This window comes from Hypomesus nipponensis, chromosome 1 (assembly GCF_054491055.1).
Source record: "Hypomesus nipponensis isolate SF chromosome 1, ASM5449105v1, whole genome shotgun sequence".
In the NCBI taxonomy this organism is placed as follows: domain Eukaryota; kingdom Metazoa; phylum Chordata; class Actinopteri; order Osmeriformes; family Osmeridae; genus Hypomesus; species Hypomesus nipponensis.
The window spans coordinates 11,126,851-11,148,291 of record NC_140361.1 but is presented as its reverse complement, the minus strand read 5'-3'; the positions used below and the strand labels follow the sequence as shown (position 1 = coordinate 11,148,291).

The 21,441-nt window shown below is 44.0% G+C and overlaps 1 protein-coding gene across 11 annotated transcripts in view; it reads left to right on the top strand.

Annotated features, from left to right (window-relative positions):
- diaph2 (diaphanous-related formin 2) overlaps window positions 1-21,441 on the top strand; it is a 319,038-nt gene that overhangs the window by 89,471 nt on the left and 208,126 nt on the right. For all 11 annotated transcript variants that reach the window (XM_084690922.1, XM_084690925.1, XM_084690924.1 and 8 more), the window contains 10 exons: window positions 3,819-3,893; window positions 4,009-4,078; window positions 4,790-4,926; window positions 7,105-7,213; window positions 10,306-10,416; window positions 11,624-11,736; window positions 14,934-15,050; window positions 18,883-19,001; window positions 20,006-20,070; window positions 20,934-21,038. In XM_084690922.1, the coding sequence (XP_084547048.1) occupies window positions 3,819-3,893; window positions 4,009-4,078; window positions 4,790-4,926; window positions 7,105-7,213; window positions 10,306-10,416; window positions 11,624-11,736; window positions 14,934-15,050; window positions 18,883-19,001; window positions 20,006-20,070; window positions 20,934-21,038 (1,021 nt within the window). The remainder of the gene's footprint in view (window positions 1-3,818; window positions 3,894-4,008; window positions 4,079-4,789; window positions 4,927-7,104; window positions 7,214-10,305; window positions 10,417-11,623; window positions 11,737-14,933; window positions 15,051-18,882; window positions 19,002-20,005; window positions 20,071-20,933; window positions 21,039-21,441) is intronic.

Sequence of the window (21,441 nt, the reverse complement as noted above, 5' to 3'; positions counted from 1 at the left end):
GATTAAGGGAAGGTCTAGCTAGCGGATGTCTTTACTGTAGGTGTATGTATGGAAGGGCAACTGACCAGTTGCAGTTATGGCGGATACAAACATGTGTGTGATCATAAAATCCTTTAACCTCCACTACTACCTTTTTTGTAATGCAATAGCTCCACTTTGTAACTGGATTACAAATATTGTAAAACATTTTTCAGAGTTTCATGTGAATCACATGTTTTTCTTTCATTGACCTTTCCAGGCCTGCTGTGTATAGGTTAAGACTTTAGATGCCCTCCGGGAACAGCAGATATAACAAGCTTTGAGAAACAAGGGAAAATCGCCATGACGCTAATTACTGTCAAACAGATTCATGAATTTCCTATTCAGTAATCCCATTTATTGCACAGTCCTTTTTGCTATAAAGTTCATAACCTTTTAGGCAGCAGTTGTAGGATACTGATGCAATTTATTTTTTTATTTCCTCCATGAACTGGACCCTAAAGGACACATGATGAATGTACATTTTAGCATTTTGGAAATGTGAAGTGAGGTAACTTCAGGGGACTTTTTTATGCAATTACATTTAACTTGCACAATGTTTATTTTTGTACTGATGCTTTTATTTATTACATATTTAGTTTTTCATCATATACATATTCTCAGACATTCTCACACGTTTGCCATACAGTACAGCACTTTATTTAGCATATTATATCCTGGTAGTTTCAGTAAGCCATTGCATTGATTTGAAACTGAATTATTTCCCTCTTCAGAATGCGAAATCATACGACTGAGCCAGACTGTGCTTGGTTTCAGGTTATGATGTCAAAGGCATTTGTTGCGAGCGTCTGCATGCCTCAGGTGGAATGCAGCACTAGATGGGTCAGGAGAGGCAGTGGAGGGCATTGATATGGCCCAGGCAGTGATATGGCCCAAGCAGTGATATAGCCCAGCTGATTTAAACTTACCTTTTTCTTTTACTGTTGCTTGCTTTTCTAGAGGTACACTTGCACTTAGAGATTCATGTTGTTTAATTGTAACTTGCCTAACTACATGCTCTTTTGGTTTTTCCTTTGGCACTTATTTTTTGGTTGTTCACAATGTGTGCTTCTTGTTTTGGCTACCCGCAATGCTTTGGGGCTATCTTGTTGTTATTATCAGTGACCTATGCACTTTGTAAAGCTCTCTCTTGGAAGTCGCTTTGGATAAAAGTGTCTGCTAAATGAATAAATGTAAATGTTAAATGTTGTCATCAGTCAGACAGAGAGGATAAATGCATGTCAAATTCAGCCATAGAACATTCTCGTAAATCTGTCACTTGTAGCATATAAACACTGTTCAAACCCCAGTATTGATTTTCCCAAACAAACGTCTGTAGGTAAATTATTTATGAAGCTGTACACCTGTCAGCACACACATTCCATTCAAGGTCAGTGATATATTTGATTCACACCCCCAAAAGCTTATTGGTTCAGAATAGCAGTTTACTTGTTCAGATATTGTAAAGAAAAGAGCTAATCTCAACAAAAGAAGATCTTCTTGTTCAGATAGATGTGAAATTGCAGAGCAACTATTCTTATAGGTTGATGGACAAATACAACTAAATATAAAGTTATGGACAATGTAAAATAATGTATTTTCTGTTTTGTAGCTACAGTGTATGAAATGCCAGCTTATTTCTCATGTTTTTCTATTATTTTGAGTGAGAAAATCACTAACACCTTGTTTATCTGCTCCACGGTTTGGCTGTAAAACCATCTCATATCATTTCAACTTTTGTGGCGCTTAACACAAATACAACATAATTGCGTCAAACAAGCAGAAATAGTATACATAAAAAATGGCTTGCTAAGACAGACCATGAATTTTTCATTTTGCCTGCGGAATGTACATGATTGCGAAAAGTAACACAATTTGGTGGCACTTAACTGGAGGATTATAGCCATCAATATTTCATGAACAAGTTCCCCCCCAAGTTAATGAAAACCTTGGATGCATGCCACAATTTCAGGCGGGGAAGATGGTACTGAAAGAATAGGATCCCATCTATTCCCAGTGCCTTCATATCTCTTAGTTTAACAATCATAGTTAAACAAACCTAACCATCCTAGACCCAGATCATACAGTAAGTGCAAACATATGAACAGTTTTAGTTAAGACAACAGCTAAAAGCTTACCTGAGTTGAGAAGATAGATCGTATATGATGAGAAGATGGACAGTCAGTGTTGAGTAGATAGACAATAGTAGCCTACCTTTGCTCTCTACTAGCAACATGGCAGCCGATGGAAACATTGTCAACCCTTCCCGGTGTCACGTGTGGAAAAATGAGTTATCTATTTATGGGGCAAAATACACTACCATGTAATCTAGGCACTACCTAGCTTTAATTCACAAGAGGTATGAACTGTGATCTGCCAATGAATGTCATTTGGATGTCGTGTCATTTTGTGCTCAGCCTTCCCTTCTAGACAGAATCTGAGGTTACACAGCGACACAGTGTAATAATCACAATACCTCTCCACAAATATTGGCTTCATCTCCCAAGCTCTCTCAGACGACCCACAGATGTGAATAGGGAGCATAAACACTGATTGTGGATTTAGGGAATTGTGCTCCCCCAGCCGTGTCTCCTCTTGTTAGTCTTTGTTGCCTCACGTTCCTCATTTGGTCCAACCACCTCCATTTCAATGTGAGGTGTTCTTACGAGCAGCATCGGGATTGTACTTTACACTGATTTAGGCTAGATTGTTTTCCAGTGATCTCATTTTAGCTATCTGGGTTTACAATGTTTGCATGCAATTATCTGTCGCAAAGCTGCAAAGAAAGAAAATGGGAAACATTAAACTGGAAAGGCCCTCTGTAAACAGACAGTTATAAATGTTGAACATTATGCTGCTTTGTTTTATTAACAAAGCATATTATTATAATGTACTGTACAGCAATGATAATATGTTGCAAATTAGGTCAGGGCACCCAGTAATGAATTTTGAGTAATTGTTTGGAAGGCCATAGAGTGTTTATAATTTACCACTAATTCCATCACCGACCAGAGAGATATCTCCTTTCACCTCCGTCCATCAGCCTCAGGCTGGTGCATATCACTGCTAATCGAGGGTCTTCTCCGACTAGCAGCGTCAATACAAATGACTTTAATATGTGGGTCATCATTGTGTCGAACCATTGTCAAAAAGGGGAAATAGATCATTGAATTATAGCCCTTTAGTGGCACAAATTGCTCCATGCGTTTTGTTTTATTGACAGTTGAGGGCTGAGAACAAGCGATGCTAATGACATAATGTGGCGGTGATCAGCCTCTGCCCAGGCTCTTCTGCCTTCTCCTCAGACTAGCTCAGGCAGACTAACGGCCTCATCTGCACTGGATCATTTCCCATCCCCTGATACACTGTAGGTTATAGCCAATTATCTCCCACGATCCATTATCGATTACAGTGTTATCTTTCTTGCATTTCTTAATCTGTTGGTGCTGGTACACAGGCTGCAGGGGGCCAAGAAGCAAATGACTAGACCACAGGAACTGGAGTTGAGATGGATGGCTGTTCATTTGCCTATAAATGGCTGTGAGATATACATTCTACAGTTTAGTATTAGCACATAAAAAGCACTGTGCTGATTTGCGGTGGTTGGTCTCGTAAATAGTTTCTCTAAAGTAATAACCCGGAAAAATGAATTCATCCTACCAGTTGTTTACTCTATAGTGTGTGCTGAAATTATTGATTGCCTCAAAGACAACAGGAAAAGAGCTTTTAATATTTGGAATTTACAGAAGCTCAAACCGTACTTATTTTGCTGGCTCTGTGTGCTCTGTCCTCTCTTCTAGTTGGGTGAATAACTTTGGACATGAAGGACTTGGCCTCCTTTTGGACGCTTTGGAGAAGCTTCTTGAAAAGAAACAGTAAGCTTTTCTAACAACTTTCAAAGACAGCTCTTTTCATTATCTCCACAATGCACTTGATATATTTTGACACAGTCTGCATTAAATAATATCCACGTGCTTGTCTTTCTTTCAGACAAGAGAATATTGATAAAAGGAACCAGCACAAGTTGATCCAATGCCTCAAGGCCTTCATGAACAATAAGGTTTGTAAAAAAAAAAAAAAAAGAACGGTTTTTGATTTCCAGTATGAAACTGAAGCTAGGAATGTTTCATGGACTAAATAAAATATATACATATATATATGTGTGTGTGTGTGTGTGTGTATAGCAAAGAGAGAGACATAAGAGTGAATGAGTGTTCATTGATATATTTCATTGTTTCCTTCTTGTGTAGTTCAGGTTGTCAGGTTCCTTATCTAGCCGTGACAGGTGTTGTAATGGGACAGTAACATAAAACTAATTTCCCATTTTCAGTCCATTGTCTCCAACTCTTTAGGTAATATTTTTCCTTATTTTATTTTTATTTTTTTGGGGCAGCACTGTCTCATTTCTAGAAAGTAGCACATAGTTCAAGGATGGATGAGCTATTGATATTGCTACCCTTTTACTTAATCCCCATATGTGGTCAACTCTGCCCATAACTCAAGTGGGAAGAGAGATTTAAAGGTAGAGGACTATATTTGTCCCCACAGCCTTGTCCTGAATTGGATTAATTTATCATAATCTCCATTTTCCTCTGGCCTCATTGTCCCTCCTTAAAAGAGAATTAGGGCTAACTATTACTTATATTAAGAGGTTCTTTGCATAGTTCATTTTTAACTCGCAAGTAAGTTCTTCATGAATGCAAATGCTCTCATTAAATGACACCCAATGGACTTGTTTAATTGATTTCTTTTCTGTCTCATATGTCGACAGTATGGTCTGCAAAGGATTCTAGGAGACGAGCGGAGCTTGTTGCTGCTGGCCAGGGCCATTGATCCCAAACAGACCAGCATGATGACGGAGATTGTCAAGATTCTCTCAGCAGTGTGCATCATAGGCGAAGAGAACATGTAAGTCCAGTTCTTCACACACCTGCTCCCTCTGCTCCCCCCGAGGCTGTCTCCGGTCACCATTGTAATCAACCCACTATTCTCTCCCTGGGAAACACAACACAATCATCTCTCGAATCAGATGAAAAATATATCTGTGTATTTAAAGTTGGAGACAGCATTTCCTTGGCTCCAACACTGCACATTGGGGGCTCTCACATTGTGTTAGCAGCAATGGTTTTGAGATGTATTGGAGTCTGTCAGTTAACATGTTCTGATTTAGCTGTTTGGGCTGTGTAATGTATTTAAGTATTCAATGTAGTTGACCATGAACACACAGACTGGCTGACAGATTATAAATTGAATCCAGGGAGCATTTTTTATTGTTTCTGCCATGGGGGTAGTGTAGAATAACAATGGCACTTCAAAGTTAGTCTGAATGCAGCGCTAGAACAAAAACAAACCCACAACTGACGGAGAGGCTCAAATCTCAATCTCAGAGGCTCAAATGCTTCTTGCTTATCAGTCTATCAAAATTCATCTCATTGGTTAAGGGTTTTGCCCCAGCTGTCTTGATGTAGAGTTGTCTGTTAGGATTCCTCACCTACAATTATCCATTAACCTTTTTCCTGTGAACACACACACACACACGTGTGTAACACACCCGTGTGTAACACACCCTGTGGACTATCCCTAAATAGTGTCCTATGGGTGGCGCGTCTGCAGAAGATCCGCACAGCCAATCACAGGCCTGTCTCAGAATGTGCCTTTGGGTGACACTCTAAAGAGCTGAGGCTTCACTTCCTGCAAACTCAGTCCTGACATGTATGTTTGTGACACTTCTTGAGCGAGGACATCAAGCAGGAACACAAGGGGTTAAGCTGACAAGGTTCTCTTGAGATATACAGTTTGAACTGGCTTTAAAGCAACACATTATATAACCCCCCGCCCCACACGCATGTCTCTATGTTCACCACTGCCGTCTAATAGGAGGCTGGCTGTATTGCAAACGTGTTCCAGACATCTTTGCTGCAGTTGGCAGTAGTGGGTCATCGCCCTAATCTTACACAAGGAGTTTCCCTGTTGAAATGAAAACAGCAAAGTTCATATCAAAGCTGAACTAATTCTGACCGAGGCCATCCATGATGACGAAATCTCATTAAATCTACAGTGTTTGTCACCACCGACATCAGACAGTGCCATCCTGTCATCAAGGGACTTGTGGTTAGATGGGGAGATCCCCTGCATAGCACCCTCTCCCCCTCCCCACGCACTGCGCTCCAGAGCCAGTCTATTTTGGAACAGGGGAGGATCATAGCCGTGGCTGGCTTGTGAGCCATCCTGCATCCCTGGGGACTGCTACGCTTCAGCACGTCCTGGATGGCAAGAGGAGAGCAGTGACAGAGATGTGTAGTGAGAGGGAGAGAGAGGGGGAGTTGGTGGTGGAGGGAGAGAGAGAGTTTGGGTAGGAGAGATAGGGAGGGTGTTGGGGGAGAAGGAGAGAGAAAGAAGGGGGAGTGGTGGGGAGACAGACTGAAAGAATGAAAAAAGGAGTCTTGCCTCGCCTTTGTTGTTGTCTCTCCTGTGTATAGCAGATGAAGGCGAGGCAGAAAATGTTGCGTTTCCAGCGTGATTGTGCGTGCGAGAGAGATAGAAAGTATGGTGCAACACAAATAACGGTTACATTCAATACATATTTGCCCGTTTAAACTCCCTCATTTCTAGAGCTGCACCTTATTTTCAATGTGTAGGACGTATAATTTTTTTTACTTGGCACAAACTTATTTTGTTTTAGTCTGATTGTCCAATTTGCCCTGAGCCCTTGTGAGCATATTCATTTGTTTCCTCAAACAAGAGGTGTTTCAAATAATTTAACCTTTCCTTGACATCAAATTGCATTCCAGAATTTCATTTACAGTTCTTTGTGTCCATAGATTACGCCATCAAAAAAATCCTTTATCCAGCATTTCCAAAGTGAACAGCAAAGCAGCTATATTAGATTACCTATAAATGACAATGTTGTAGACAGAGTCTGGCCCTCAAAGTTGGGTCACTGCTGAATGTCTGGCCAAGGACTGAGGCGAAAGGAGGCGATAGACGGGGTCAACGTTGAAAAAGCAAGTACATGTCCTGTTGCTGGGACAGTGAAGGTGTGTGCTGACTTTCTCTCTGCATCCTGTCTTCTTTTTTTACCCTCAGCTTGGAAAAGATCCTGGCTGCCATGACGATTGCAGCAGAGAGGAATAACAAGGAGAGATTTGCTCCGATAGTGGAGGGACTGGAGAACCACGAGGCGCAGCAGCTCCAGGTCAACACACACACACCCACACACACACCCGCACCCGCACATGCACAAACACGCACATGCACAAACACAAACACACATACAGAGGGCTAACCCCTGGATGAAAATATTTTCCCCAATGCACAAGGGCCATCACACACATTCACAGAATATGTAATTGCACCGCTTTTCATTTCACCGGATAATTGAAAGTTATGGCTCAACGGTCAAACACAATGACTGTCAAACCCTAGCATAGCTTGTGGTTACTGTGGTGACAGATGCAGTGAACATCAACTGGACCACTTTCATAGGTACTTGTCATCTACAACGATGAAGTTGGTTCAGCTGTGGGGAACACAATGTTTTACATATCGTATCTATGCACAGTAAGCAATTGAAAAGTCAAGTCACAGGAGCTATTCCTTGTGCAATGAACGGAATTATTCAGCTCTATTTGGTGTCATTCACACAAATGGCCTCTTGTCTTCAGGGCCAGTGCTTGATATTAGGGGCCAGGTTGAAATTGACAGCTCTGTCACTCTGGGGTCCATTGTAGCTGAGCCTCTGTCGACTCGTACAGACGTCCCCTCAGCCTCCCCTACTGGCTCCTTGTCCACTTGTCAACCCCCGGCACCTATGGTGTGTGACGAGAGCCGACCACCAGCTATTTGAATGTTCCAGGTGTGCCTCCTGCCTTAATCATATGCACCTGCTAGCTGTACTGAAACCTGCATGTGAGAGGACACTGGAAATAACATAGACGGGGAGAGAGATGTTGTCTTCCTGGGATTTCATCTTCCCTCTTTATGTGTCATTGTTTTGTTTTTTCTTCTTCTGCCTCGTAACAAACATTTTTCCAGCTTTTTCTTTGTGGGGTTGAGTTGGGTCTCTGAGGACTCGGTGGGAAAGGGCAACCATGCAGCAATGCACCTGTCTATTTCTGCTGTTTTTCATCACCCTCTAACATCTTCTCATTGTATTCTGCCTTCCATGATATGTGGTTGTTTTCTTTCTTTTCTTTCTTGTTCTTGCTGGTAAACAAAACTTAGTAAAAATACTTTTCCAATTTGGGAATTTGTGAAGTGATTTGGAGTGTAATAAGGCCTGTTTAAGGAAGTGTAGAAAGAAAAAAAAGCAAGATGGAGAGGGAGAGAAAGTGAGGGAGGGACGGAACCCTTTTGATTGCAAGGCCTTGTTTTCCCCCTGTAAAAATTGCAGCTAATGAAAAGAACCGCTGCTAATTGTGAAGTAAATTAAAATACCTTGCTGATGCAGAAGGTTCAAAGGAATTAAACACTTTTTTTCCCCGCTTCCAAACCTGTGATGGGTTGCAGAGCTTGACTCCGCTAATGTGATTAAAATGTGTTTTTGCCGCGGTTCAGGCATTGCTCCGCCACAGAGTGAAAGCCGGCATCCCAACTTTAAAACGTCCCAGCAGTGCCACTTTTAATTACTCTGTAAGAACCCTCCCATGACAGCGCTGCAGCTTGCGTGGAGCATTAGCTCGCCACGTTTGACGTAGCAAAACCTTGCATACAGCCAACACCAAAACAACCTCATCCATTACACCAAAATGGCTTCACAAACATGGCTTCGGTGAGTTGGCAGCCACTGATTGCACAACATATCGGTGTGCAGGAGGAGAGATGATGCCATTGCTCCGTACCTCCGTTGGGCTTATCCATTCAACCAGACTCCACAGCTTTGCCACATCTGAGGAAAGATGGAAGTGAGCAGAACACGGTGAAGTTGTAGAAGTTTTGGAGGGATTCCTGCTCTGTGAGTCTCTGGAGGGTACAACTTCATGCTTCAGTGCCCAGCTCTGACTCCAGGCCTCTCCAGGCCCCACTGAAGCATGCAGAGGTCTGCTGTGTGTCTGGGGCCTGACACCATTGGCATACACTCCAGCCTCCAGCCACGTCCTGTGGGTCGGCTTGGATGGTGCAGAGACAGACAGACAGACAGACATACAGACAGGGAGAGAAGCCTTGGAGTGGTTCTCCAGCGCTCTGTAGGCCCAGCAGGCCTGGCCCATATGTCTGTGTACAGAGTCCCCATTAGCACTGACATGTTCTCATGAAGCATAACAACACGTTCTCTGACTCCAAAGGATTAATACAAACCTGTTCAATTTCACTGTCCTGCGGCTACTGAATGGGAATAAAACACACAAAAAACAAACCAGTGCTGTTGCTTCCAGATGGCTATTATTCCCCTCTGCCAGGCAGATCCCCCACTGGCTGTATCCTCTCAGGCTATGGGTTGGGTATTAAAGGACAATGAGAGAAATACCGATAAATTAAGATAGTGTGTGTGTGTGTTTGTGCCTTTTTGTGTCTATTTTTAGTCTTTTGTGTTTACATGCATGTGTGTGCCTGAGTGTGTGTGTGTGTGTGTGTGTTTATAGGACATGTGACTGTCTGTGTGTGTGTGTGTGGTTTCACATGTGCAGAAAGAAACACTTACAGCAAGAACCAGTGTGGAAAAAACGAGCCAGTGACTGCATCCCTACGGCCGTTAATAAAAGATGCAGGCCAAAATGAATGCCAGGGTCGGGCTTTTGAAGGACTACTTTTCACTTGTCGATCACAGGAATGCTTCAGCTTCTTATTGATCTGCTGTCAGAGGAACACTCCGTCATGTCCTGACGCTCCTCCCTGGAGCCACATTACAGCCCGTTAAGGCCCATCAGCTCTTTCCCTTCCCCTCCGCCTCCCCCAAGCCACCGCCCAAATCCAATAAATCTATGTAAAATGTACATGTGGTTAATGCATTTCCTGGACGTTTGGCGTTCGCTCTTCTCAGCTCTGTGGACCCTATTTTTTAGTTCTCTTTCCACACAAACATAAGATTTCAGGGTCCTCTAAACATACACATTTGACACAGTTTCCATGGACATGTTCAATTTAACACCCCTTGAAAAAGTACAGGACATGCTTTGAAATATAATGACCACATCATGCCCACATTTCACTAGCAGCCCTATGCAATTCATCCCCATACTGATTCATGCTTTTGCCATGAGTCCATTTCATGTAGCTTCTTTTCTTCTGTGTGTGTGTGTGTGTGTGTGTGTGTGTGTGTGTATGTGTATGGTGTGGTGCTTACCACAGGTGGCCTGTATGCAGCTCATCAACGCCTTGGTCACTTCCCCCGACGATCTGGACTTCAGGATACATTTGCGCAACGAGTTCCTGCGCTGCGGCCTCAAGAAAACTCTACCGGTGAGTCACTCAAGACACATGGCTGTCTCCTCCCCTTATTTTTCCTCCTTTCAAATCACTACCTTCAGCAAAATGGGATTACAGACTATGTCTCCTTAATGCCCTCCCCCTAAACCCTCTCCCATGTAACCTCTACACTGTATTAGAGAGATACAGATAGAGAGCCAGGCAGAGACATGGGGCAGATTGAGCTCCTGTTATTACCAGCGCGCTGTAGCTCACCTCCCCGTTTGTCACCACATCACTGATCACATGTGTTTCCTGGGCAGTATTATCAATCAGTGGGCCAGATCTGCGCTTACGCAAACGAGCCCGACTCTCATCACTCACGGCCTCGTTTGGGGAGGGAAAGACCCACCACGTGTTAATAAGTCTCTCTGACGGCTCTCCTTGATTATGGCTGTCATTAGTTTAATCATCTTCATCTCTGCCCCCCGATATGACAGGGATCCATTCTAGTTGTTTATGAATGTCACATGTATGGCCCTTTGTTTTAAACTAGAGACACCTGCTTTCAAACTAGGTGTTAATGCTAGAAGGTAAAAAAATCCCCTGTCGATTAGGAATAGAAATTGAACCAGCTCCAGAGAATGAGAAAAAAAAAAGTTTTTTTTTTTTTTTACTTTCTTTGACCCCTAATCCTTGAGAGAGTGAGATTTGGCCATTTCCTTCCGTCTGCCATTGAGGCCCGGATCCCTGCTCTGAACTGGTGTTTCCTAAGACAGATGGCGAGCCTGGAGAGCATCTCTCTGATTGATAGCTGCAGAAACTGGGTTACATTTGGGCTGGGTGGTGTCTGTAAACTCCCATGGCAGTGATTCATAGTGAAGTTGTAAAGTGCACCATTACAGCCCCTGGTGGAGGCAGAGCAGGTGTGGAGAAGTAGGGGAATCTGGGAAATCTGGCAGAAGAGGGGGAGGGTGGTCTAACTTCTGTGCACCATTTGCTGTGTTTATCCCAAAAAGTAGTGTGTAGCACTGTACGCAAATATAGCTCACGTCAGCTGGTGTGTCATGGTGACTTTTGGTGAGGTTGAAGGCATGTGCGTAGGTCACTCTAAACACCACAAACTAGGTTAGACCTTTCTTTATCAAATAAACACCACCATGTCCCAGAGCTCTTCAACGCAATGCCTTCAACGCAACGCCCGTATTCTAGTCCGTTCCATTTTGTCATCCCATATCTCTTTCCTCTCTTTGCATTCCAGGAGTTGAAAGAGACAGAGGAGTTGGACATTCAGCTGAAGGTATTCAATGAGAACAAGGAGGAAGACTCCATTGAGCTGTCCCACCGCCTAGATGACATCCGGGCCGAGATGGAATATCCTTTTGTCCGCCCTCGCGCGGATGCCGGCCCAGAGAATGGCTGCGGGAGATGGAGTATATTGTGTGGGCTTTGCCGAGCGCTGTGCAAAAGCCTTCAACGCGAGGTTCATTAGAGAAGGATTTAAGGATCCATAGTGCAATCTCCAGCCCTATCTCTCACCTGGTAAACTAGGTAAACAACCCTATCCTCACCCTCTTCCTCCTCTCTCATCTTCCTCCTCCTCCTCCTCCCACACTCACAGTTCTTCACAGTTCTTTATCTTTCAAGTTCAACTCAAACCTAGCTGATGTAAGACACTTGGGCTTATCACACGTCGAGTCTTCTTCTCAACTCTCAGCTTGCATTGTTAGTTGTTTTCCAGCTTGTTTTTCGGAGCCAGGTGATGCACCTGGCGTTGGGCTTAGTTTGGTCCATACTTTGCCCTTTGAGTTGGTAGTCCAAAGTGCCCTTTCCCCTCATCATCACCATCCAGCGAGCTGCAAACTTAAGTCGTTTGCACGGTGATCCTCATACAAGCCCAGAGTTGGAGCCCGGCTCCAGTATCCTTGGCCAGGTGGCTAAATAATTCAGAACTCCTGGCCGAGGACACGTGTTGAAGGCTGACATTGCGGGCGGACGTCGCAGGCCCTGACACTGTTTTACAGATGTTCACTCCAACAACCTTTGTCTCCTCAAATCCCACAGCACCAGAAAATCAGGTAGTGACTGGCTGGCTGAGTGACAGCTCCTGTTGATGCTCCGAGAGAAGGAGGAGGGGGGACAAGAATAGCACACCTGGATTAATGATGTGCTTGAGCAGGTTCACAAATGAGAGGGCCCAATGTTTGTTTCCAAGGACAATGTGGTATTGATCTGTGAGTGGTGTGCATGATGTGAATGCCCTAGCTCCCATAGTCCCACTGCCTACTAAATGTTGACACACTCTCCCTCTTTCTCCCTCTTTCTTTTTCTCTCTCTCTCGCTCTCTTTCTTTCTATCTCTCTTTGTCTCTATCTCTCTCACATACACACACCCCTGCTTCCCAGTCCCTCCATATGCAGTTTGTTTCCCTGTCTGCCTTATGAATATTAACACAGCAAGCCTGGTCTCCTGTGTGTCCGGTCCAGGTTTGGGTGCTGGAGAGGTGACTCCAGGCCAATCATGAATATTAATGTCCTGTGGAATTGTGATTGATTGACCCTAACACTGACTGCTCTACACCTCACCTCACTGCAGCTCATGTTTATTCATAGACCACAGCTCCACATGGGTAGCAATAAACCGGTAAAGAGGGATAGAAAAGAAAGAAACAAGATGAAAGAATGGCGATCCATTGGATTAGCATTGTTCTATTGAGTTTTCATTTCTGTAGCTTACTGATAAATGGAGCTACTTGGACACTTTCCCAGGCTTGGCTTCTACGTCTTGTATGTCTCCTTCAATGCTGTTGTGGCGAGTCTATAATTGCATCTCTCTGCCTTGGTAATTCTCATTGGTCTCATCCAGGCTAATACAAGGGATACACAATGATACTTCAGACGAGCTTGTACTCCCTCCTGCACGCTCCTGAATTTGATATGGGAGAATTGTTTTAATTACAAACTTGGTCAGAGTTAATTGGAAAATGTCAACCAGTGTTAAAAAGGATTGATCAGCTTTGATGGCAGTGGACATGGATCACAGGGTGGTGGGGGGATAGGTGTTAGAAGGAACATGTTGTAAAAGCATGTTATGCAAGTATGTGGTTATGTTTGGAAGGTATATGGTCAATTGGATTGTGGTAGCACTAATCTAAAGCTCAGTCAATGCTTTAGGTTAATGGGGCCTTTTAAAGGCCTAGCTTTAAACAAGAACAAAAAAAACGGCCTTTTGTTCATTACAGGCCATTCACAGAGAAACATGAATGAGCTTAGCTGCAGAGAGTGTGACAGAGGTTGGATAGTGTCCCTCCCTGGCCATAAATATTTCAGCAGACATTGTCAAAACCCAGACTAGCTGCGTATTATGACGGCAATCCATTTTTTATCTGTCCCAGCTTGATGTGGTGCCACCACCTACTCTGTCGCTGGTTTCCTGCATGTGTGTGCTGGATGGTGTGTGCTCTCATGATGAATAACCATGGGAGGACCCTGCTTTCTCAAGCAAACAGTCTAAATAAGCCCTGCAAGCTATTTGTTTTCCTGTCTTTAACACAGTTTTTAGGGTCCACTGTTTTGGGTTGCCAGCGGGACTTAAGCAAATATCAAAGGCATTCTTGATTATTAGATGAAATCCTATTTTTATTTTTTTGGGGGGGTGGATAAAAACCAAACACTGAAATCTCTGGCTTGATATTTTGTTGAATCCAATCCACTACTATGTACTATTATAAATTAGATTTAAAAACAGTTTTGATCTTAATTAATATACTATATATATATTTGTTCTCTTTACAGTACACTTTCAATATCTGAGAAATTGACTGCTACATGTAAGAGCTGTGACAGCTTAGGGTCGTTTTAGAAAACAACTAGCCAGCAATCCTTCTCTGTGCCTCGGACATAATCGTAAAAGAAAAAGAAAAAAGGCAAAAACATGAAAACTGGGAAAGAAAGACGATGACTTCTATTTGATTCAACATCTATTTTAGACATGAAAAGCTATCAGTCCCTTTCCTTGGGGAGTGAAGTTGTTGGACACATAATCAATACCTTTTGCAACTTTAAGAACATATTCTTTTCTTGTCCATGGACAAGCCAAGTTCAATCTCGAGACTGAATTTCAGCAATATTTCACAGTTGATGGATCTCAGTTTCACGATTTTCCCTTAAACTATTCAAAGCGATGGACTTTTTATGTGATTAATTTCTTTCACCTTTAAAGGTGCGGATTGACAGGTAAGCCAGAGGGAATCTGCTTCATTGCCAATTCATCCTCAAGTTAGCTGTTTACTTTCCAGCAAGTCCCTGAAGGCAAACGATGAGAGGAACCATCAACCATAACGTTTGTTTTACACAATGACGCCTGTCGGAAGCTTTTGATTGAGGAGGAAACAATTGAAAAACAAACACTGCAGATGTAGGGAATGATTCAGGTATTTAAAATATGATGCACGGTGGTACAATGTCGAGAGCCATAAAGCTGTCCTCTCTTTCCAGTGTGTTTTGTGTATACTGTTTATTGATTTTACATTACCCCAATGAGATGTTACTGGCCTTAACCCTCCTCTGCACTGACATGAATGAGGTTTACCACCTTCTTTCCAACATGGTGAAAGACACAGGCTCCGAGACCTACTTCCTGTCAATCCTCCAACACCTGCTGCTCATCAGGAACGACTACTATGTCAGGTAAGCAGACCCAGCTATTCTGAAATGTTTTTCAAAAGAAGGTACCTGTGTAAAAGGGGTCCAGTCCTCATACCAATGCTAACTTTAGCGGGCTGTGACAGTCGAGGCACTGTTGCATTAAAATAAGGCTCTTTTAACCCTGACTGACTTAAAGGAAAGAGAGAAAGAAAAAAAAGAACTGCAAGGACATTCTCTCTTCTTTGTCATCCCCTACAACAGAACATGCATTTGACCTCAAGGTTTGAAATGTGGCATGACCCTCACAGACAAAAACAAATAAGGATTTCCTAGTGGGAGCTATCCTCAAAACCCTGCGATCTTCCCCTCACATGCTCACATGTCCATCATCACCTAGCATGGTCGGTGTTCAGATGAGGAGGGGCAGGTCACAAGCCTTCTCAGCATGAAAGATGGACAGGACCCTTCCTCAATGCATCTCTCTGACTGTAGCTACCGCAACCCGCAAGATCTTCTCTGTCAGAGCAGATGACATATGCGGACACGTTATTTTGTAATTTGAAAATATTACTTTTTTTATTATTCAATGTGCCGCCCCGCACTGTGCTCTGCCTAAACAGTGTAAATATGTCAATCTCAGCAGAGAGGATTGGGTTCCTCTGAACGTGAATGACAGTGATCAATTCACCGCTGTGTCAGTCCTTTTGCAGGAATCAAATATTTAGAAAAAGGAGAGACGAGAGAGAGGATGGAAGGGAGGAGGAAGACGACTTAACCGTAGACAAGTTGCTGCTCGCTGGGAGTAATGAATAATGCATTCTTCATCGTGTTGGAGAAAGTGAGAAATGGAAAACACATTAGCCAACAGTCGTACAGCAAAGTCCACCTCAGCACGGCTGTCTCTGTGTTCGCCCTCCTCTGACGCTGGGGTCTTTCTCCAACACTGACATTCCCCAAAAGATCACTGCATGCTCATTAAATATGAATGGGCTTATTAAATATATGCTTTCAAATACATATTTCCAGAGTGTGCTGATACAAGCGTGGCACAGACACCAGCAGGCACACAAGCACATTCACAACATCCCGCTGTTGCGCTTGGGGCATCTGGTGCAACATTCTATATACGGCCCCCTTTAATGCATCAGAACCATCTCGCTCTCTTTGAACAGGAGTATCTTTTTATGTTCCAGATGGGATTGGGTTGGTGGGAAGTGGTATGACTATAATTTGAGATTAAAGCGAGGCCCTTAAGATCATTTTGGTCTTTGATGACCCCATCTTGGTGGAGCTGCGGCGGGGCGGGGGTGTGAGTGTCGTGCGTCGGGCTGTCAGCCTGTCAGCCTGTCAGGCCACATCAGCATTGGGAGGCTGGCCCGTCCATAGGTGTGTGAAACGGCCCTGTGATCAAAGGGGCGGCTAAATGAGATATGCCTATGTCAATATCCCTGCCGAACGGAGGACTTTGAATCAAAGGTGCCCCTTTTAAAGTTTAAACACGTGCCTGCTACTCTGATTCAACCCAGTGAAACTCTCACACGACAAGACGCCCGTCACATTGGCGAGGTGGGATGCCTTTGAGGAACACCGCTCGGAACCGTCGTGCGTCGTCACTGCCACCCTACCACCCCTCCCCAAGGGTTGGTTTTTATTTGGGATGATTAATCTGCGAGCAAGCGCATTCTATGACTAATGGGAACACATGAAACCCCAGTAAATATAGAGCAGATCTCCTCTTTTGGAGGGGGGCGACATGGGGATTACGGCTCGCTATGTGGAGCAGAGCTGGATCAGGGGCTGCTAGGAGGGCTGAGGGCTGGGACCATGGAGGGGAGGGAAGGTGCCAGATTGAGGGAGGAGGAGCAGCAGGAGGAGGAGGAGGAAGGGGACTGGTGCTGGGGACAAATGCTGGCTTCTGGAGCCGGGCTCTGCCCGCTATGCTCCCTTGTTCTAGAGAGGTCTGACAGTTCTGGGTCACTCCTTCCCTCCCTCCCCAGCTATCTAGGCTCGGTGGCGATGGCGAGGGGATGCTGGGAAAATAGGGCGGCTTATGGAGATAATGATGTGGTCTACATCGGTGACAGTCATAAGCCCGTTGCCACGGCACTAAGCCACACGGGGCGACCGCGGTCTCTGTCGCGAGCCCACTCCCTCGCCTTGAGTGGGACGCGGAAGCCGACAAAATGCATTTCCGTTCCTATTCGCTTGTCCTCGCTTTAGGAAACGGTTGTTTAAAGGAAGATCTGTGGTGACATGTCTTGGCACTGGATGCTCTGCTTTTGTTTTTCTGTTTACGATATGATATGTCTGACCCGCACTAGAGGCAATGACTAATTCCCTGTCATTAGATATGAAGGCTTGACTCCTCTCTGTGTTTCAGGGCTGTTAGCTAGTTGTACTCCACATAAATAGACACTTTACACTTTAACTGCATTCTTTTAATTATGAAAACCTGTCTGAGACACAATGTAGCTTGCTTACAGCATTTCATATATTTTAAACACATCAATACCCATGCCCCTTGTCCCTGTCCAAAGCCAACAGAAAAGCAGGATTTTAAACAGCCTTTGATTTCCTTATCTGCATACAGCCTTGTTATGATCCTGGACTTCTGAGGCGTCCTGCCTCGAAACACAGAGCAGCACTGAGAAGCTCTGGTTTGGTGGAAGAGGCCAGGCATAAATTAGAGCACATCAAATCTGACTTCCACAGATTGCCTGAGCTCTAAATATAGGGCTCTCTTTTTAGGGGGCAGGGGGTGTACAACAACATATGGGGGTACATTAGAATCAATGGGTGCAGCGTCCTGTCTTGGATTGTCAGTAGCTATTTGAAGATTTATTGGACTGTTTATTCAGCCACACTCTTAATACCTCACTCACACATACAGAATGATGCAGTGCAGTAGTGTTATCTTTGCGTTTCCCCCAGGCTTTCCAAAACACCCTCCTTCTACATTCACATCTGCCCTAAAAGAGTATTCCTTCCTTGAAATAAGTTCACCCATCTGAAAGTACGATAATTACAGGTAACTCGTCTACCGTCATGTAACTCAAACCTGTACTGATTCACATTCATTTGGCAAATCCAGGATTTAACTAGCGTTGACCGGGAGCAAGTGACAAATTATCCTTTACCTCAAGTGCGGATTTTGAGGCGACATTTCCTCGGATCGGTCCCACATCATTAAATTCCAGACTCCGCTGGCTCGGGGGAACAGGAAGCAGAGATGAGACATTTCTAGTGGGGGAAAATTGCGTATCTGCTGGCACCATTCAAGGTCATGCTTGGAACATTATTATTTGCCACTACGGAGCTCAGCTTAAGTTGACATTGTATTTGCTAAATGTCACTCGCAATTAAAGTTGATAATATAACTGGGAAAAGGTCAAGCTCCAACCTGTGTGGCGGAACAGGAGTCCCAGGCCGCTTCAGATGCGCTGAGTGCCGAAAACATCGAACACACTGTCTGTCACACTGCTTACAAAGAGACATGTTTTCCCCCGCCATTGTGCTTTTAATTACACACATTACACTGATTAGATTTGCATTTCCAGTCTTTATGGCTGCCCTTAATTGGCAAAGATGATTGCAAATTAGGCGAGGGGGCACGGTGGCCTCGGCCTCAGTGAGTCACCTTGAAATGGACAGAGTCACGGAAAGGCTTTCAGACAGCAAGATTAATATCCCGATTTGATGATCGTGGTAAAGCAAGTGATCAAATTAATTGTGTCTTTCTTTTCCAGAACCTTTCAGGGATGGCATTTTGTGACCTCTAGGTTGGGCATGAGGGTAATTTGTAGAAAACCTGTATAGTTTGTGCCGCTCATATCTTACCAGGGTTTTAATTGTGCTGTGTTCCTTGACTTCCTAGGCCGCAGTACTACAAGGTGATAGAAGAATGTGTGTCTCAGGTGGTACTCCATCGCAGTGGCATGGACCCGGACTTTGGATACCGGGAGAGATTGGACGTTGACTTCACCCACCTAATAGGTAGGCCCGATTACTGCATTGCACATTCTGAAATGATCTCATCCACAGCATGACTGCTGAAAGACTGGCACCACAATTCCACTCTCTAACCGCAGCTAGGAAACAAAATCCAAATAGACAACTATTTAGTAATATAGCCAAAGCTGTGATACAACAGTATACAATTCATATTTATCTCCGTCATTTTCAATCATCATCAGTTTTTTTTTCCTCTAAACTACAGGAGTGGGAGGATCAGTCGTGTTGCTAAATATATTGTAATATCCTGGGCTCCCTCTCATTATCTTCCTGTTAGCCCCTGAGATTCCTCTCAGCAACACCTGCAGTTGCTTGACATATAAGATAAGGTAGTCTAATTATGCATACATAATGCATTCTCTGTGGGATAAGACTGTAGCACATCATGTCTCATCATAAAATTGAGAATAATTAACTGTTTTTTTATGCAGTTAGGACATTATATTAGCTGTGTCTCATGAATCATACAGAAACAAGGTCTATTTGCTCTAAATTTGATATGCAGTCATTCATTACCTCTAATAGAGGTAATGAACAATTAATACAATTTTGTTCAAAGTTTTTCATTGTTTTATTTAACACAATTGTGTCACTAACATTTCTGAGCCAACAAAGTCTCATTAAAAGTTTCCAAGCCTATCCATGAAGTAATACAAATTCAGCGTTAGATGTTTTCTCTTTGCTCTGCTTTAATGAGTTGAATAACAACGATTCAGGTTGTTTTTGTTAAAATCACATTGGCAACCTCCAGAACAGAATCCATATCTCCCAGGGGATACGTCAAGACAAAAATAAGGAACGACAGGTGTCTTTTCCCCTCTTCTTCTGCTCATTTCCTTCGTCTCACATAATTCCTTCCGTGGTTGAAAATGCACATCCACTCAAACCAGGGATTTGAAATAGGCTGTTAACCGTGTAGACATCAACTGATCTGCACTTCATGATTGCTCACGGTGAGGGATGCCTCCGGGTGTTGTGTCTTCCAGATCAGTGTGTGGATAAAGCCAAGGTGGATGAGAGTGAGCAGAAGGCTGCTGAATTCTCCAAAAAGGTGAGGAATTAATCATTCCTTTACCCCTATTGGTATGCCCCCTCCCTCCTAGTTAGAAAAGTTTTTCTTTCCTGAGCTTCCAGACAAGCTATTGATTTGCATGCCCCGATCAATAGCTGGCAGCGAAGCTACATGATCTGTATCTGTATTACAAGAATCGATGCACCAACGTACATTTTGATGTTTGTACGATGCGGAGGGTCACAAGTTAAGATATGTACAGACACTGTTCATCGCCCTTTTATCTAATCTGTCATGACCAAGCAGCACCTTTTTAATGTTGATGTACTTGATGCTAAATAAAGGATGTACGGTTCCTAGTTCACATCACAGCCTCTGAGAGACACTGGTACCCAAAATCAGGGCAATCTGCCTTCAGACAGATCAGCCATCTACAACCATACAGCATTGGTTTGATGCTGCAGCCATCCCCACCTAGTCTGCTGTGACTCACAGACCTGTGTCAGATGAAAAGGCACCCTAGCCCACTTTGAGGCCTCCTCAGACGGTGGCGACACCCCCGCATCTGCCCCAGCACCCCTGGCACTGTGTGGGGACATCTGAGGAGGTCTGGGTGTGCGCAGAATGAAAGCCAGGTTCCCTCCTGCTGCGGCAGTGAAAACATTGTCCTGACACTGGTGGATTTACACAAAGGTTAGGCCTATCACCACACATGAAAGCCAGACCCAAAACACAGACAGAGGACCATGGGGTAGGGCTCAACGAGCTATCATTAGACCCCGGCCAACGGTGTTTGAGACGGGCTGTCCTGGTGTTGACGTTCCCTGTGGTTGACTGTCGTCTCGCGACGCACCACCACTGACCACTGTATGTGTGTGTGTGTGTGTGTGTGTGTGTTGCAGTTCGATGAAGAGTTCAGCGCACGGCAGGATGCCCAAGCCGAGGCTCAGAAGAAGGAGGAGAAAATCAAAGAGTTGGAGGGTCAGATTCGTACCCTGCAGTCACAGGTAAACCCCATGCGAGATGACTGAGGGGGGGAGGGGGGGGGGCGGTAGGGTCATCCATCTATTCAAACACCTTTTAGCTTTTTTACCTTTTTCTGTTCAATATTATCGATTTGGACAGAAGCATTAGGGTACAACGATAGGAAGTATTCTTTTCTCTCTCTCTTCAAACTTCAGGCTGAAAGCCCCACATTGATCACGTCATTAGAAAGAGGACCTTACAAGTTGTTATTGAAAGCCATCATGGCCGGCGCTAATATGCTTGTTAGGAAGAGTACTTTTGGTTAATTTGGTCAAATTGAAAACCTTCCACCCCAAGCACGGATGCAATATTGCTCTAAGTGGGTATTTTCAGCCATTCAAGAGCGTTTGATTTAATAATGGGTCAATCTCCTTTTTAAAATGT